This window comes from Leuresthes tenuis, unplaced genomic scaffold (genome assembly GCF_036924035.1).
Source record: "Leuresthes tenuis unplaced genomic scaffold, fLeuTen1.0.hap1 SCAF_4, whole genome shotgun sequence".
Classification (NCBI taxonomy): Eukaryota; Metazoa; Chordata; class Actinopteri; order Atheriniformes; family Atherinopsidae; genus Leuresthes; species Leuresthes tenuis.
Window position 1 is genome coordinate 3,792,164 of NW_027325358.1, and position 14,589 is coordinate 3,806,752.

A 14,589-nucleotide genomic window follows, 5' to 3' on the forward strand; every position below is an offset into this window, starting at 1 on the left:
GGAACAGACTTGGTCTGAGCTCTAAAAGGGAACAGACTTGGTTTGAGCTCTAAAAGGGAACAGACTTGGTTTGAGCTCTAAAAGGGAACAGACTTGGTTTGAGCTCGACCCGTTTGTTTGGGTTTGGGTTTTGATTAAATGACAGATTAAGCCTCTCGCTCCCACCTCGTGGAACACCTCCGACTCCTTCCTGCTGATCAGAGCTTTAATCGGATCTCTACACATGAAATCAGTTCACAACGAGCATAAAGACCTGACCTGAACGTCAGATGGATAAATACCTCAATGAGACCCAGAACAACTAAACTCTATGACAATGGAAAAGCGTCATGTGGTCGTCTGATCCTGTGAGTGACGCTGGCGCCGCATTGGGCTTCGGGCTGAGTCTCTCCACCAATCACAGCTCGTTGATCACTCATCGTTAGCTGCTCCAACATCGTGGCTTTCATAGCTTGAAGCAAAATGATGAGAAACTGTCTGGATTTAGGTTTAAAATGGTCCTGCAACCACACGTTTGGCCAGTAAAACAGACGACAAACGTCAGCAGAACTGGGCTTTTAAAACACCTTTAATACAACCCGACAGGTGCGTCCGTCTTCAGCTTCAGGTCGTTTTAAATTGTTCTACATTAGGGGGGGGGGGGGGGGGGGCAATCACAGCGAATTACGGGCAGTGACGCGCTTTCTTACCTGCCTCCTTGTCTGTGTGTGTAGCCGCATGGAGAGCCGTGGCTGAAAGCCAAACGGAGGAGTTTCAAAAGAATAACAAATTCCACCTCCATTATATGGAATTGGTTTGGATTTTCCGCAACTGATCAAGCGCAAACAAATGTAATTTGCAAAGTTTGCAAAGAAACGGTTCGCAGGTCGGTGGCAATACGACGAAGCTGTTCAATCACTTGAAGAGGAAGCATCCCAAACAGTATGCTGAGAGCCAAACAGCGAGGGGCCCGGCGGCACCGGCACCGCAGGCAGCAGCTAGTGTAAGCAGCAGCTGGCTAAGACCAAAACAGACATTAACATTAGACATTAGGTATTTGACAAAGGCTCTCCTGTGACAAGTCAAGCAAGCGATAGAAAGAGGTAACAGAAGCAGTTACCTTTTATCTTGCAAAGTATCGGTACCGTTCAAGACGTAGAAAAGGACGGGTTCGGACGCCTGCTTCAAGTAGTTGACCCGCGGTACGAGCTGCCCAGCCGAAAATACTTCTGCAACACTGTCTGTTTTCTATTTTTCAATTTAAGATTGTGATAAAATCGAAATTGTGAGATTTTTTTTTAAAATCGTGATATGATATTTTTGCTATGTCGCCCACCCCTATTCTACATCATGAAAGCAGTCTTTAAACTGTAAGAACCTCCTGACTTCCCCTCCAACAACAGATTTTGCACTGATGATGCTGCACAGATGCAACCAAATTATATCTTTCCTCACAGAAATAAACACAAACCAGAGTATAAATGCTTCTGACAAAACCTCAGAATATTGGTATTTCAGTCACTAGTTACAGCATTTTCACAAGCTGATAACCATCATTATATTGAGAGAAAAATAAGATAAAGGCAGCCCCTCGTTTTGCACAATATTTAGCGTTTAATTCTGGACAGAAAGTCATTATTTCAGCACATTTTAATTCATTTTCAGGTAAGTTTTGGCAGGTAAGCGGATTGTCCCGCACACAGGACATGCTTCAGTTTAAAAAGCTGAGCTGATAATGAGGGTTCATCAACCTCATGTAGATGTGAGAAGCTGCTAATTGTGAGCTATTTTTGCCCCTCTTCTAGTTTAATTCCCACACGTCTCACTGTATCATCACTAAAATATTCAGGTTTGCTGTCGTTTTAATGTAAACTATTCAGGTTTGTTGACGTTTTAATGTAAAATATTCAGGTTTGCTGTAGTTTTAATGTAAAATATTCAGGTTTACTGTCGTTTTAATTTAAAATATTCAGGTTTGATGTCGTTTTAATCTAAAATATTCAGGTTTACTGTGTTTTTTATTGTAAAATATTCAGGTTTGCTGTCGTTTTAATGTAAAATATTCAGGTTTACTGTCGTTTTAATGTAAAATATTCAGGTTTACTGTTGTTTTAATTTAAAATATTCAGGTTTGATGTCGTTTTAATCTAAAATATTCAGGTTTACTGTAGTTTTTAATGTAAAATATTCAGGTTTACTGTCGTTTTAATTTAAAATATTCAGGTTTGCTGTCGTTTTAATGTAAACTATTCAGGTTTGCTGTGGTTTTAATGTAAAATATTCAGGTTTGCTGTCGTTTTAATGTAAAATATTCAGGTTTACTGTGGTTTTAATTTAAAATATTCAGGTTTGCTGTCGTTTTAATCTAAAATATTCAGGTTTGCTGTCGTTTTAATCTAAAATGTTCAGGTTTACTGTAGTTAAAACCGATTCCCACACGTTAAAGTAAAAAAAAGGAAAACCGATTCCTTCTGGCAGCGAGGAAAGGTGAATATCAGTCGCACATCACCAGCCAGCCGACACATTTCCTGTTAAAAATCCTTTTTTTAAAAGTGAAACGAACCTTCAGTCTCGTCTACTGGGTCCAGATTATTAAGAGAGATGGTTTTATATTAGCGCCGCCTCTTAACTGGTAACTTGATTGTTACTTATGTGAAATGCTGGCATCCGTCTCACTTTGTTTCCTCATCAAAGTGACATTCGGCCAACTGGCCGACTGTATGCTCATAATGTGATAACCAAGAGGGAATGAGGCTGGGTTGTATGGATCTTTTCAAATAATGCCATTGTCACTGCATCATTACCAACGCCACTGAAATCTTTGCACTTGTTCTCTGCAGGGCGAGAAAAGAAAACATCAGATGGATGTAGGCCAGGGCCAAGTGTTGGAGGCACAGCTCAATGATACATAATGCAGAGACTGTCAGCTGAGTGGACAGCAGGGGTTTGAAGGCTGCAGCCTCGCAGGAGAGCTGAATACAGGCACGGAAAACTCTGATTATATACCCTGCTCGACAGCTGCTATATGTTCAGCAATTTAGCCACAATGTGCTGGCTCTGAAAACATCAATTGACATGACAAGCACTTTCAGCTCAGTAACTACCGTCCAACAACAAAAGGGGAGAGTTTCAAACAGGATTCCCAAACAAATAAGAGAGAAACCAGGCTGACGAGCAGAGAGAATATGAAAGTGAACAAGTGAGGCTTAAAAAGGAATAACAAAGCAGAGGAGGCACATCCAACCAGAATGCACAACGAGAAACTCAACGTTAACCACAGAATCACAGAAATCTGTTGCTTCAAAACCATTTCAGTGAAAGAGATGTCATCCTCGGACGTGGTCTGAGCTCTAAAAGGGAACAGATTTGGTCTGAGCTCTAAAAGGGAACAGACTTGGTTTGAGCTCCACAAGGGAACAGACTTGGTTTGAGCTCCACAAGGGAACAGACTTGGTTTGAGCTCCACAAGGGAACAGACTTGGTTTGAGCTCTAAAAGGGAACAGACTTGGTTTGAGCTCCACAAGGGAACAGACTTGGTCCGAGCTCTAAAAGGGAACAGACTTGGTCTGAGCTCTACAAGGGAACAGACTTGGTTTGAGCTCTACAAGGGAACAGACTTGGTTTGAGCTCCACAAGGGAACAGACTTGGTCTGAGCTCTAAAAGGGAACAAACTTGGTCTGAGCTCTAAAAGGGAACAGACTTGGTTTGAGCTCTACAAGGGAACAGACTTGGTTTGAGCTCTACAAGGGAACAGACTTGGTTTGAGCTCCACAAGGGAACAGACTTGGTTTGAGCTCTAAAAGGGAACAGACTTGGTTTGAGCTCTAAAAGGGAACAGACTTGGTCCGAGCTCTACAAGGGAACAGACTTGGTCTGAGCTCTAAAAGGGAACAGACTTGGTCTGAGCTCTACAAGGGAACAGACTTGGTTTGAGCTCCACAAGGGAACAGACTTGGTTTGAGCTCCACAAGGGAACAGACTTGGTTTGAGCTCCACAAGGGAACAGACTTGGTTTGGGCTCCACAAGGGAACAGACTTGGTTTGAGCTCCACAAGGGAACAGACTTGGTTTGAGCTCTACAAGGGAACAGACTTGGTTTGAGCTCTAAAAGGGAACAGACTTGGTTTGAGCTCTACAAGGGAACAGACTTGGTCTGAGCTCTAAAAGGGAACAAACTTGGTCTGAGCTCTAAAAGGGAACAGACTTGGTTTGAGCTCTACAAGGGAACAGACTTGGTTTGAGCTCTACAAGGGAACAGATTTGGTCTGAGCTCTAAAGGGGAACAGACTTGGTTTGAGCTCTAAAAGGTAACAGACTTGGTTTGAGCTCTACAAGGGAACAGACTTGGTCTGAGCTCTAAAAGGTAACAGACTTGGTTTGAGCTCTACAAGGGAACAGACTTGGTTTGAGCTCTACAAGGGAACAGACTTGGTCTGAGCTCTAAAAGGGAACAGACTTGGTTTGAGCTCTAAAAGGGAACAGACTTGGTCTGAGCTCTAAAAGGGAACAGACTTGGTTTGAGCTCTACAAGGGAACAGACTTGGTCTGAGCTCTACAAGGGAACAGATTTGGTTTGAGCTCTACAAGGGAACAGACTTGGTTTGAGCTCTAAAAGGGAACAGACTTGGTCTGAGCTCTACAAGGGAACAGACTTGGTCTGAGCTCTACAAGGGAACATATTTGGTTTGAGCTCTAAAAGGGAACAAACTTGGTCTGAGCTCTAAAAGGGAACAGACTTGGTTTGAGCTCTACAAGGGAACAGACTTGGTTTGAGCTCTACAAGGGAACAGATTTGGTCTGAGCTCTAAAGGGGAACAGACTTGGTTTGAGCTCTAAAAGGTAACAGACTTGGTTTGAGCTCTACAAGGGAACAGACTTGGTCTGAGCTCTAAAAGGTAACAGACTTGGTTTGAGCTCTACAAGGGAACAGACTTGGTTTGAGCTCTACAAGGGAACAGACTTGGTCTGAGCTCTAAAAGGGAACAGACTTGGTTTGAGCTCTAAAAGGGAACAGACTTGGTCTGAGCTCTAAAAGGGAACAGACTTGGTTTGAGCTCTAAAAGGGAACAGACTTGGTTTGAGCTCTAAAAGGGAACAGACTTGGTTTGAGCTCTAAAAGGGAACAGACTTGGTTTGAGCTCTACAAGGGAACAGACTTGGTTTGAGCTCTAAAAGGGAACAGACTTGGTTTGAGCTCTACAAGGGAACAGACTTGGTTTGAGCTCTACAAGGGAACAGATTTGGTCTGAGCTCTACAAGGGAACAGACTTGGTTTGAGCTCTAAAAGGGAACAGACTTGGTTTGAGCTCTAAAAGGGAACAGACTTGGTCTGAGCTCTTTAAGGGAACATTATCCAGCCACAGCTGGGGAAAGTTCATCTGTGGATGAATCTCCACAACTAAGATGGCTGAAAACTGGTGGTGATGGAGAGTGGAAGGAAGTGTTGAACACGATCAAAAAGGTTCTCAGCCATGTTAAAATGGACAGTGATGCTGGAAAATCTGTTTAAAAAAGAACTTTAAGGCAGCAACACACAATAAAAGCAGTGATATCTGTGAATATCTGACAAGCTGAACCTGAATTACAGCCATGCACTGATGGAAAAAACATTTCCTTCCAGATGTGCACTGCTGGCCAGTGGACAGCTTTCACACCATAGACAGTTCTCTTCTTTATTCTCTTATTTACAGCATCGTAGTGGTTGATAATTAACACTAAACTAAAGAAATTATGATTTTGTGAGGGAAATTACGTTGTTTAAATGGTGAGGTTGGCGTAGTCTGACGTAAAACAGTCAATGGAAGAGTTTAAGATCAGTAAATGGTACTTTAAGTGCTGTCAAGACTGATGTTTAAGTCAAGGACACAAGGTTCATATGCTAATAAACTGATATGATGGTTGATCTGCTGCCAGACGGCTCTGTGGTCAGCTGGAGTTTTCTAATGAGTCTAAGCTGGGTGTCATCATGGCAGCTTCTGGACAAATAACATGAACAAAAAGAAGAAAATCTTAAGAAAATCTTAAAAAATCTTAAGAATACCGGAGCAGTGAAGCCCCGACTGGAAAATAAACGAGTCCAGTGATGCCAGCGATGAGGAAAGGTCAGTGAACGGGAGACGGCTGGTGGGTGGTGTTGGTGGAGAAAGTGAGTGGGCAGCAGCTGGGATGAAGTTTTCTGGCCATGAGGGTTAATGTTTGAGCCCGGAGGCAAACAGAGGAAAGGGTTCGTGACGGCAGAGCTGGCGCCGATCCCAAACCCTGAGAAAATAAATGGATTCCTATGTGGTTTATTCACCAACCGGACCCTGCTGTGACAAACCGCTAACTGCAGTGCAACGGATTGCTTTGTCAGCGCCTTACGTAAGGCGTGTTGGCGAAAGCTGCTCCAGTTTGGTGCTGCAGAGCCGTGAATCCTCCAGCTGGAGAAAGGAACGGCGTTCTCACCCTCCCACACCTCCTCCTGCACTCCCACCACCGTTTGCTGCTGACCTCTTAGGCCAATCGAACCCGAGCGCTGCTCCCTCTCTGGAGACGTTCTTCCTCCACCTCCTCTTACCTCGTGCTTCTGAAGCATCGCACCGAGCAGCCACGGTTGTTATATTTTTACTTCTACCTCCTCATCGTGAGATGGATTTCTTGGCGGCTCACAGCAACACACCGAGAGGAGGAGCGTTTCGAAGCTGAGGCTTATCACCAGTTACTATCTATACAACCAAAGCTGACTCACCTCCTCTTTCCTTATATTCTGTCTTCCAGCCTGACGTCTTCACCGACCCTCAGCCTTCTCCAAAACAAAGACAAACATCACCGTCTAACCTCCAGACCCATCAAAGCCTCTCCAGCTTTTTTTAAACATGCATCACGTCACCTGTTACAAACATCGGCTGCTTTTATGTGCCTCGTTGCTTCATTCAGAGCACGTCTGCAACAGAGACACACGAGTCCTCAGAGAGCTAAAGCTCCATCATGATCCAGAAACACCAAAGCATATTAAAAACGGACTGAGGCAAAGTGGGAAACTGTTCAGAGGTCAGATGAGAAGCCAAGAAGACCCAGAACTGCTGAGCAGCCAGAATCCTCCATCATTCCTCTCCCAAAAGTCCAGCAGCTGGGCGCCTCGGGTCCCAGATGTTGTTAAAAGAAGAAACATCAAGATTAACCTGTTTTACCTTGTTTCCTCTGTTATATCATGAATAAAGGTTTAGTTTACTGATTTGCTCATCAATGCACTCAGTTTTTTTATCTTAATTCTTAATGATTTATCTCCGGGTTAAAGTCGCGTTACAAAAACCTTTGATTAGTTTAGTTAATATCTGAACTCTGTGTGAGATGAGGAGCAACTCAAATAAAAAGCTAAATGGGTAACAGGTGCAGCATCTGGTTCAAAGTTAGCTAAACTGGTTATTTAACATATTAACTGCTCAGTGTTTATGAGGAACTGTGACTCTAATGTTAACTAAGCAGGACATTCTGCAGATAATCGTTGTTTAAGAGCCTCAGCAGGGCGAACTACAACCTGCAGAATGATCTGTGTTGATGGTGCATCAAAACTGAGTATTTTACATCAAAAACTACAGAAAACCTGAGTATTTTAGATTAAAAACTGAAGTAAACCTGAATATTTTACATTAAAAACTGAAGTAAACCTGAATATTTTACATTAAAAACTACAGTAAACCTGAGTATTTTACATTAAAAACTACAGTAAACCTGAATATTTTACATTAAAACTACAGTAAACCTGAATATTTTACATAAAAAACTACAGAAAACCTGAATATTTTACATTAAAAACTAAAGTAAACCTGAGTATTTTACATTCAAAACTACAGTAAACCTGAATATTTTACATTTAAAACTACAGAAAACCTGAGTATTTTACATTAAAAACTAAAATAAACCTGAATATTTTACATTAAAAACTAAAGTAAACCTGAGTATTTTACATTAAAAACCAAAGTAAACCTGAGTATTTTACATTAAAAACTACAGTAAACCTGAATATTTTACATTAAAAACTACAGCAAATCTGAATATTTGACATTAAAAACTAAAGTAAACCTGAATATTTTACATAAAAAACTACAGAAAAACTGAATATTTTACATTAAAAACTAAAGTAAACCTGAGTATTTTACATTAAAAACTAAAGTAAACCTGAGTATTTTACATTAAAAACTACAGTAAACCTGAATATTTTACATTAGACACAATAGCAAACCTTTTACTGGCAGAAGTCTAGAAACTGAAACCGAGTTATGGGCATTTAGAGCAACTCATTTCAGTCAGTTTGAACATTAAGACGGTAAATGATGGAAAGATGAGGCCATTTTTGAGTCTTTTTGCTTTTTCTCACATCTTTTAGACCTTATTGTCTCGTTTCATCAGGGCCTCTGTTAACTTGGTCGGAGCATCATCTGCATGAAGAACGAACCTCTGGGAGAACAGTTGCAGCTAAGTGAGAACCGAGAACGACTTCTGCTGCTGGGAATGATCCAAATATCTGTCTGCAAACGTCTACCACCAGAATTTATCTGTTTCAAAATAAAAACCACGAATCTCTCAAGTCATCGGTGAAGAGCTTTAGGAGGAGCAAGAAAGCAGGACAGACCCGACACAATGAGGGATCCAGAATGACCCACTTACAAACTTAAATGATCATTAAACGTAGGAGCATAAAATCAGGAGCCCAGAACAAAATGTCCCCACAATGAAGAAGCTGATGATGTCACAGCTTCACAGGAAAAATGCATGAATGAACGTCACAGTTTTCAACATATCACAGACGGTTTAATCCCTCGAATGGTCGCGGTTTATTGAGAAAGAGCTCATGGAAAAGGAAGGTGACTAATACTGGATAAATCACCAAAGACCCACTGGAGACAGTCAATGAAGCAACATTCAAACATGTTTTTAGTCTGAATACAATTACTGTGTGATTCAGCTCATAGGGGCGTGGTTTAGTGTAAAAATACCAGAAGAAGACAAAGAAGAGGAGGCAGAAGGCTGCTTTGCTCACCCTCGGCTGCCAGTTTTCATACTGCTTCTGCAGGTTGGCCCCGATGGTCTCCAGAGCTTTTTGAGGACTCATCGACAGAGGATCTGCCGAGAAGACAAAAACAGAGGCTGAAAACACACCACGATGTGACACAAACTGCACATCACAGCTGACAAACCGGCCCTGTGGAGAGATGCAACAGCGCCATGGCAGCAAATAAGCGGCTTATTGTTTCCACATCACAGTAATTCGGGTGAAAAACTGAGCAGCATCTGAGCATAAAACACTGATGAGAGTAAACACGACACCAAGAACCACAGAAAACAGACCTGAGACGAGCCACACTGTTCCCAGGAGGCAGATAAGCATTTACACATGCACTTTTACACAAGATTTAAACCTTTGTGTGGCCTAAAAAGCTGGATTCTGCTTCTGAGAATGAGAAAAAATTGTCTTTGCAGCTTGGAAACATTCAAATAAATATTTCTGTCCTGATGAGAATTTCACATGACACAGCAGATGCCTCCGTAATCCCCCCCCCGTTAAGTAAAAATGTTCCAGTTTCTCTTTTCACACAAACACACCGACGTAAGCTCAGAGATTAAACACCGGGGAGCGTGAGGACGTCACCTCTGCCTCCATCATCCCCAAAAGTTATGTCATAAACCGCGTGGGAAGCCTGCAGAGGGGCAGCGTCCTCATGGCTGCAGGGAAGGTTTTGGGAAGCTTTAAGAGCCGGGCTCCACCTTTGATTTGCTTCCAGAGTCCGAACAGTCAGGCGGTCCCAGGGCAGCCAAACCCTGGTTCTGACAGGGTCCCGGTCAATGGAGACGCTTCTTCTGGTGTTTGTTGTGTTGAGAGGTCCTGGAGGGAGGTTCTCTGAAAGGACCCAACATGCCTCCCAGCTCCTGCTGCAGGCCATGGTTCATCTCCTGCCTTGCTTACTGTAACGCTCTCCTAACCGGTCTCCTAACTGGTTTCCTAACTGGTCTCCTAACTGGTTTCCTAACTGGTTTCCTAACTGGTCTCCTAACTGGTTTCCTAACTGGTCTCCTAACTGGTCTCCTAACTGGTCTCCTAACTGGTCTCCTAACTGGTTTCCTAACCGGTCTCCTAACCGGTCTCCTAACCGGTCTCCTAACTGGTCTCCTAACTGGTTTCCTAACTGGTCTCCTAACTGGTTTCCTAACCGGTCTCCTAACTGGTCTCCTAACTGGTCTCCTAACTGGTCTCCTAACCGGTCTCCTAACCGGTCTCCTAACTGGTCTCCTAACTGGTTTCCTAACTGGTCTCCTAACTGGTTTCCTAACTGGTCTCCTAACTGGTCTCCTAACTGGTCTCCTAACTGGTCTCCTAACTGGTCTCCTAACTGGTTTCCTAACTGGTTTCCTAACTGGTTTCCTAACTGGTCTCCTAACTGGTTTCCTAACTGGTCTCCTAACTGGTCTCCTAACTGGTCTCCTAACTGGTTTCCTAACTGGTCTCCTAACTGGTTTCCTAACTGGTTTCCTAACTGGTCTCCTAACTGGTTTCCTAACTGGTCTCCTAACTGGTTTCCTAGCTGGTCTCCTAACTGGTCTCCTAACTGGTTTCCTAACTGGTCTCCTAACTGGTCTCCTAACTGGTCTCCTAACTGGTCTCCTAACTGGTTTCCTAACTGGTTTCCTAACTGGTCTCCTAACTGGTTTCCTAACTGGTCTCCTAACTGGTCTCCTAACTGGTTTCCTAACTGGTCTCCTAACTGGTCTCCTAACTGGTTTCCTAACTGGTTTCCTAACTGGTTTCCTAACTGGTCTCCTAACTGGTTTCCTAGCTGGTCTCCTAACTGGTCTCCTAACTGGTTTCCTAACTGGTCTCCTAACTGGTTTCCTAACTGGTCTCCTAACTGGTCTCCTAACTGGTCTCCTAACTGGTCTCCTAACTGGTTTCCTAACTGGTTTCCTAACTGGTCTCCTAACTGGTCTCCTAACTGGTCTCCTAACTGGTCTCCTAACTGGTCTCCTAGCTGGTCTCCTAACTGGTCTCCTAACTGGTCTCCTAACTGGTTTCCTAACTGGTCTCCTAACTGGTCTCCTAACTGGTTTCCTAACTGGTCTCCTAACTGGTCTCCTAACTGGTCTCCTAACTGGTTTCCTAACTGGTTTCCTAACTGGTCTCCTAACTGGTCTCCTAACTGGTCTCCTAACTGGTCTCCTAACTGGTTTCCTAACTGGTTTCCTAACTGGTCTCCTAACTGGTCTCCTAACTGGTTTCCTAACTGGTCTCCTAACTGGTTTCCTAACTGGTCTCCTAACTGGTTTCCTAACTGGTCTCCTAACTGGTTTCCTAGCTGGTCTCCTAACTGGTCTCCTAACTGGTCTCCTAACTGGTTTCCTAACTGGTCTCCTAACTGGTTTCCTAACTGGTCTCCTAACTGGTTTCCTAACTGGTCTCCTAACTGGTCTCCTAACTGGTTTCCTAACTGGTCTCCTAACTGGTTTCCTAACTGGTCTCCTAACTGGTCTCCTAACTGGTCTCCTAACTGGTCTCCTAACTGGTTTCCTAACTGGTTTCCTAACTGGTCTCCTAACTGGTCTCCTAACTGGTCTCCTAACTGGTTTCCTAACTGGTCTCCTAACTGGTCTCCTAACTGGTCTCCTAACTGGTTTCCTAACTGGTCTCCTAACTGGTTTCCTAACTGGTCTCCTAACTGGTCTCCTAACTGGTCTCCTAACTGGTTTCCTAACTGGTCTCCTAACTGGTCTCCTAACTGGTTTCCTAACTGGTTTCCTAACTGGTCTCCTAACTGGTCTCCTAACTGGTCTCCTAACTGGTTTCCTAACTGGTCTCCTAACTGGTCTCCTAACTGGTCTCCTAACTGGTCTCCTAACTGGTCTCCTAACTGGTTTCCTAACTGGTCTCCTAACTGGTTTCCTAACTGGTCTCCTAACTGGTCTCCTAACTGCTCTCCTAACTGCTCTCCTAACTGGTTTCCTAACTGGTCTCCTAACTGGTTTCCTAACTGGTCTCCTAACTGGTTTCCTAACTGGTTTCCTAACTGGTCTCCTAACTGGTCTCCTAACTGGTTTCCTAACTGGTCTCCTAACTGGTTTCCTAACTGGTCTCCTAACTGCTCTCCTAACTGCTCTCCTAACTGGTTTCCTAACTGGTCTCCTAACTGGTTTCCTAACTGGTCTCCTAACTGGTTTCCTAACTGGTTTCCTAACTGGTCTCCTAACTGGTCTCCTAACTGGTTTCCTAACTGGTTTCCTAACTGGTCTCCTAACTGGTTTCCTAACTGGTTTCCTAACTGGTCTCCTAACTGGTTTCCTAACTGGTCTCCTAACTGCTCTCCTAACTGGTCTCCTAACTGGTCTCCTAACTGGTTTCCTAACTGGTCTCCTAACTGGTCTCCTAACTGGTTTCCTAACTGGTCTCCTAACTGGTTTCCTAACTGGTCTCCTAACTGGTCTCCTAACTGGTTTCCTAACTGGTCTCCTAACTGGTCTCCTAACTGGTCTCCTAACTGGTTTCCTAACTGGTCTCCTAACTGGTCTCCTAACTGGTCTCCTAACTGGTTTCCTAACTGGTCTCCTAACTGGTTTCCTAACTGGTCTCCTAACTGCTCTCCTAACTGCTCTCCTAACTGCTCTCCTAACTGCTCTCCTAACTGGTCTCCAGCCTGTGCTGTGAAACCTCTGCAGATGGTCCAGAACGCGGCGGTTAGCCTAAAAGAACACGTCCCCCCTCTGTTCATTGAGCTCCTCTGGCTGCCCTTAGCATCAGATCCAAGTCCCTGATGTTAGCTACAAAGAGCTTAATGGAACGGCTCCATCTACTTGAATGCTCTCACAAAGGCTTCTGTCCCAACTGGGTCCCTCCGTTGGTCCCAGGATTGTCGTCTAGCAGCTCCTACACCACGCCTAAGACAATCCAAACTCTGTTCATGTGTCGTCCCACGATGGTGGAATGAGCTACCGAGCGCTACCAGAACAGGGGCGTCCCTGTCTATCTTCAGGAAGCTCCTGAAAACCCAGCTCTTCAGAGAGCATCTCCTATCCCAGCACTTACCTTGTACTTCCCTCCCCCCTCTATCTCTGCACTTTATCTTTCTGCACTTCCTTCTATGCCTGCACCCTATCTCTACTCTGTCCCCTCTGACAGAGTCGGACTCCTGGGTTCCTTCTATGTAGCTTATTGTTAGCTTTTTATAGCTGTTATATCTTCATTTGTAAGTCGCTTTGGATAAAAGCGTCTGATAAATACAGAAACATGATTTCCCAGGGAACAGACAGAAAATATCCCTAAACACTGCAAAGTAGAAGCTCAACTTTTAACGTTTTAGTGCAACAACTAAATTAAACTGCTGCGCTGACCTGTTTTTTTTATTTATTTATTCTTAAGATTACATCTAATTCATTGTAAGAACAAGATTTCAACGCGGTTTTGGTCCTTTTTCACGGATTTACTGCTGAAATTTAACACGTCGGCCCACACAGGAACGGTGAGAACATGCAGGATCTTCAAAGAAAGGCCTCATCTGGGGTTTAAACCAGCAACTTCCCGGCTGTCGGGCTACATCATAACTGCTCCATCACACGTATGACTGCGTCCGTTTGTTCTCAGGATTACGTTAAAGGTTCTGGGTGGATTTACCCGAAGGGGGGCGTGGATCGACCCAGATCACGGTCAGGAGTTTTGTTTTAATTGAACATTGCAACACCAGGAGTTGGAGGCTTTCCTGCTCCGTCAGCTTGGGGTTGCATCTCTGCCTCGATCAGAAAAGGGTGGACTGTCCACTCCAGGTTGGGTGTGAGTCGCTGCCTCCAGTGGAGGAGCGTCTCAGGGTCCTCTTTACAAGCGGTAGTCTCCGTGGTAACGGTCTGTCGCGAGGGCAAAGCTGTCGATTAACAGTGGATATACGTTCCATCCCTCTCTTATGGTCCTGAGCTGTGGGTCGTGACCAAAAGAATGAGACTTCAAAAGAAAATGGCACACCAGAGCGAGAACACAACAAGCCTAACAAGGAGGCCAACGAGGAAAAACTACAAGTTCTGCTGTTATCTGCACCTCTGCAGCTTCCTGAGTGCAACCCAGCTGACCCACAAATGACCCACAGCATGAATAAAAGCCATGAACTGGCCTTGAATGGCACGGATGTGTTTTATATTCATGTTTTGCGACCTGAGCAGATTCACTTACCGATCCAGCACTCCAGTCGGGCACAGGGGGAGGTTTTGACCACATCCGGAGGGTCAACTCCGACGTTGAGGCACAACACCAGCGCCACACTCACGGTCTTCATCTGGGGACACAGAACACAGCGTTACCCTCGTGCTGCTGCCAGCACTCAAATCAAAACAGACTAATGGATTTTTCTTAAAAGACATATTATTTAAGGCTTGAGCACATGTTTTCTTTAATCTGCATGTGTCCAGGGATTCTGCTGCTGCTGCTGAGCACTAAAGTTCAATTACGCAGAGTCTCAACGTCCACCTTCTGCCCAGCATGACCAGCATCTCAAACACGGGGGCATCGGGCAGATCACGCAGAATATGCGAATACATCCCGAGCGAATGCAACCTTTTCAACAGAGCCAACTGAGGCCCTTAAGTGTCAACCTGGAGAAGC

The 14,589-nt window shown here is 44.2% G+C and overlaps 1 protein-coding gene across 7 annotated transcripts in view; it reads right to left on the reverse strand.

The window, feature by feature from the left end:
- Positions 1 to 14,589, reverse strand: part of rptor (regulatory associated protein of MTOR, complex 1) — a 195,466-nt gene that overhangs the window by 164,679 nt on the left and 16,198 nt on the right. For all 7 annotated transcript variants that reach the window (XM_072384159.1, XM_072384158.1, XM_072384156.1 and 4 more), the window contains exons 3-4: positions 14,161 to 14,263; positions 9,001 to 9,083 (exon numbers count right to left, since the gene is read on the reverse strand). In XM_072384159.1, coding sequence (XP_072240260.1) covers positions 9,001 to 9,083; positions 14,161 to 14,263 — 186 coding nt within the window. The remainder of the gene's footprint in view (positions 1 to 9,000; positions 9,084 to 14,160; positions 14,264 to 14,589) is intronic.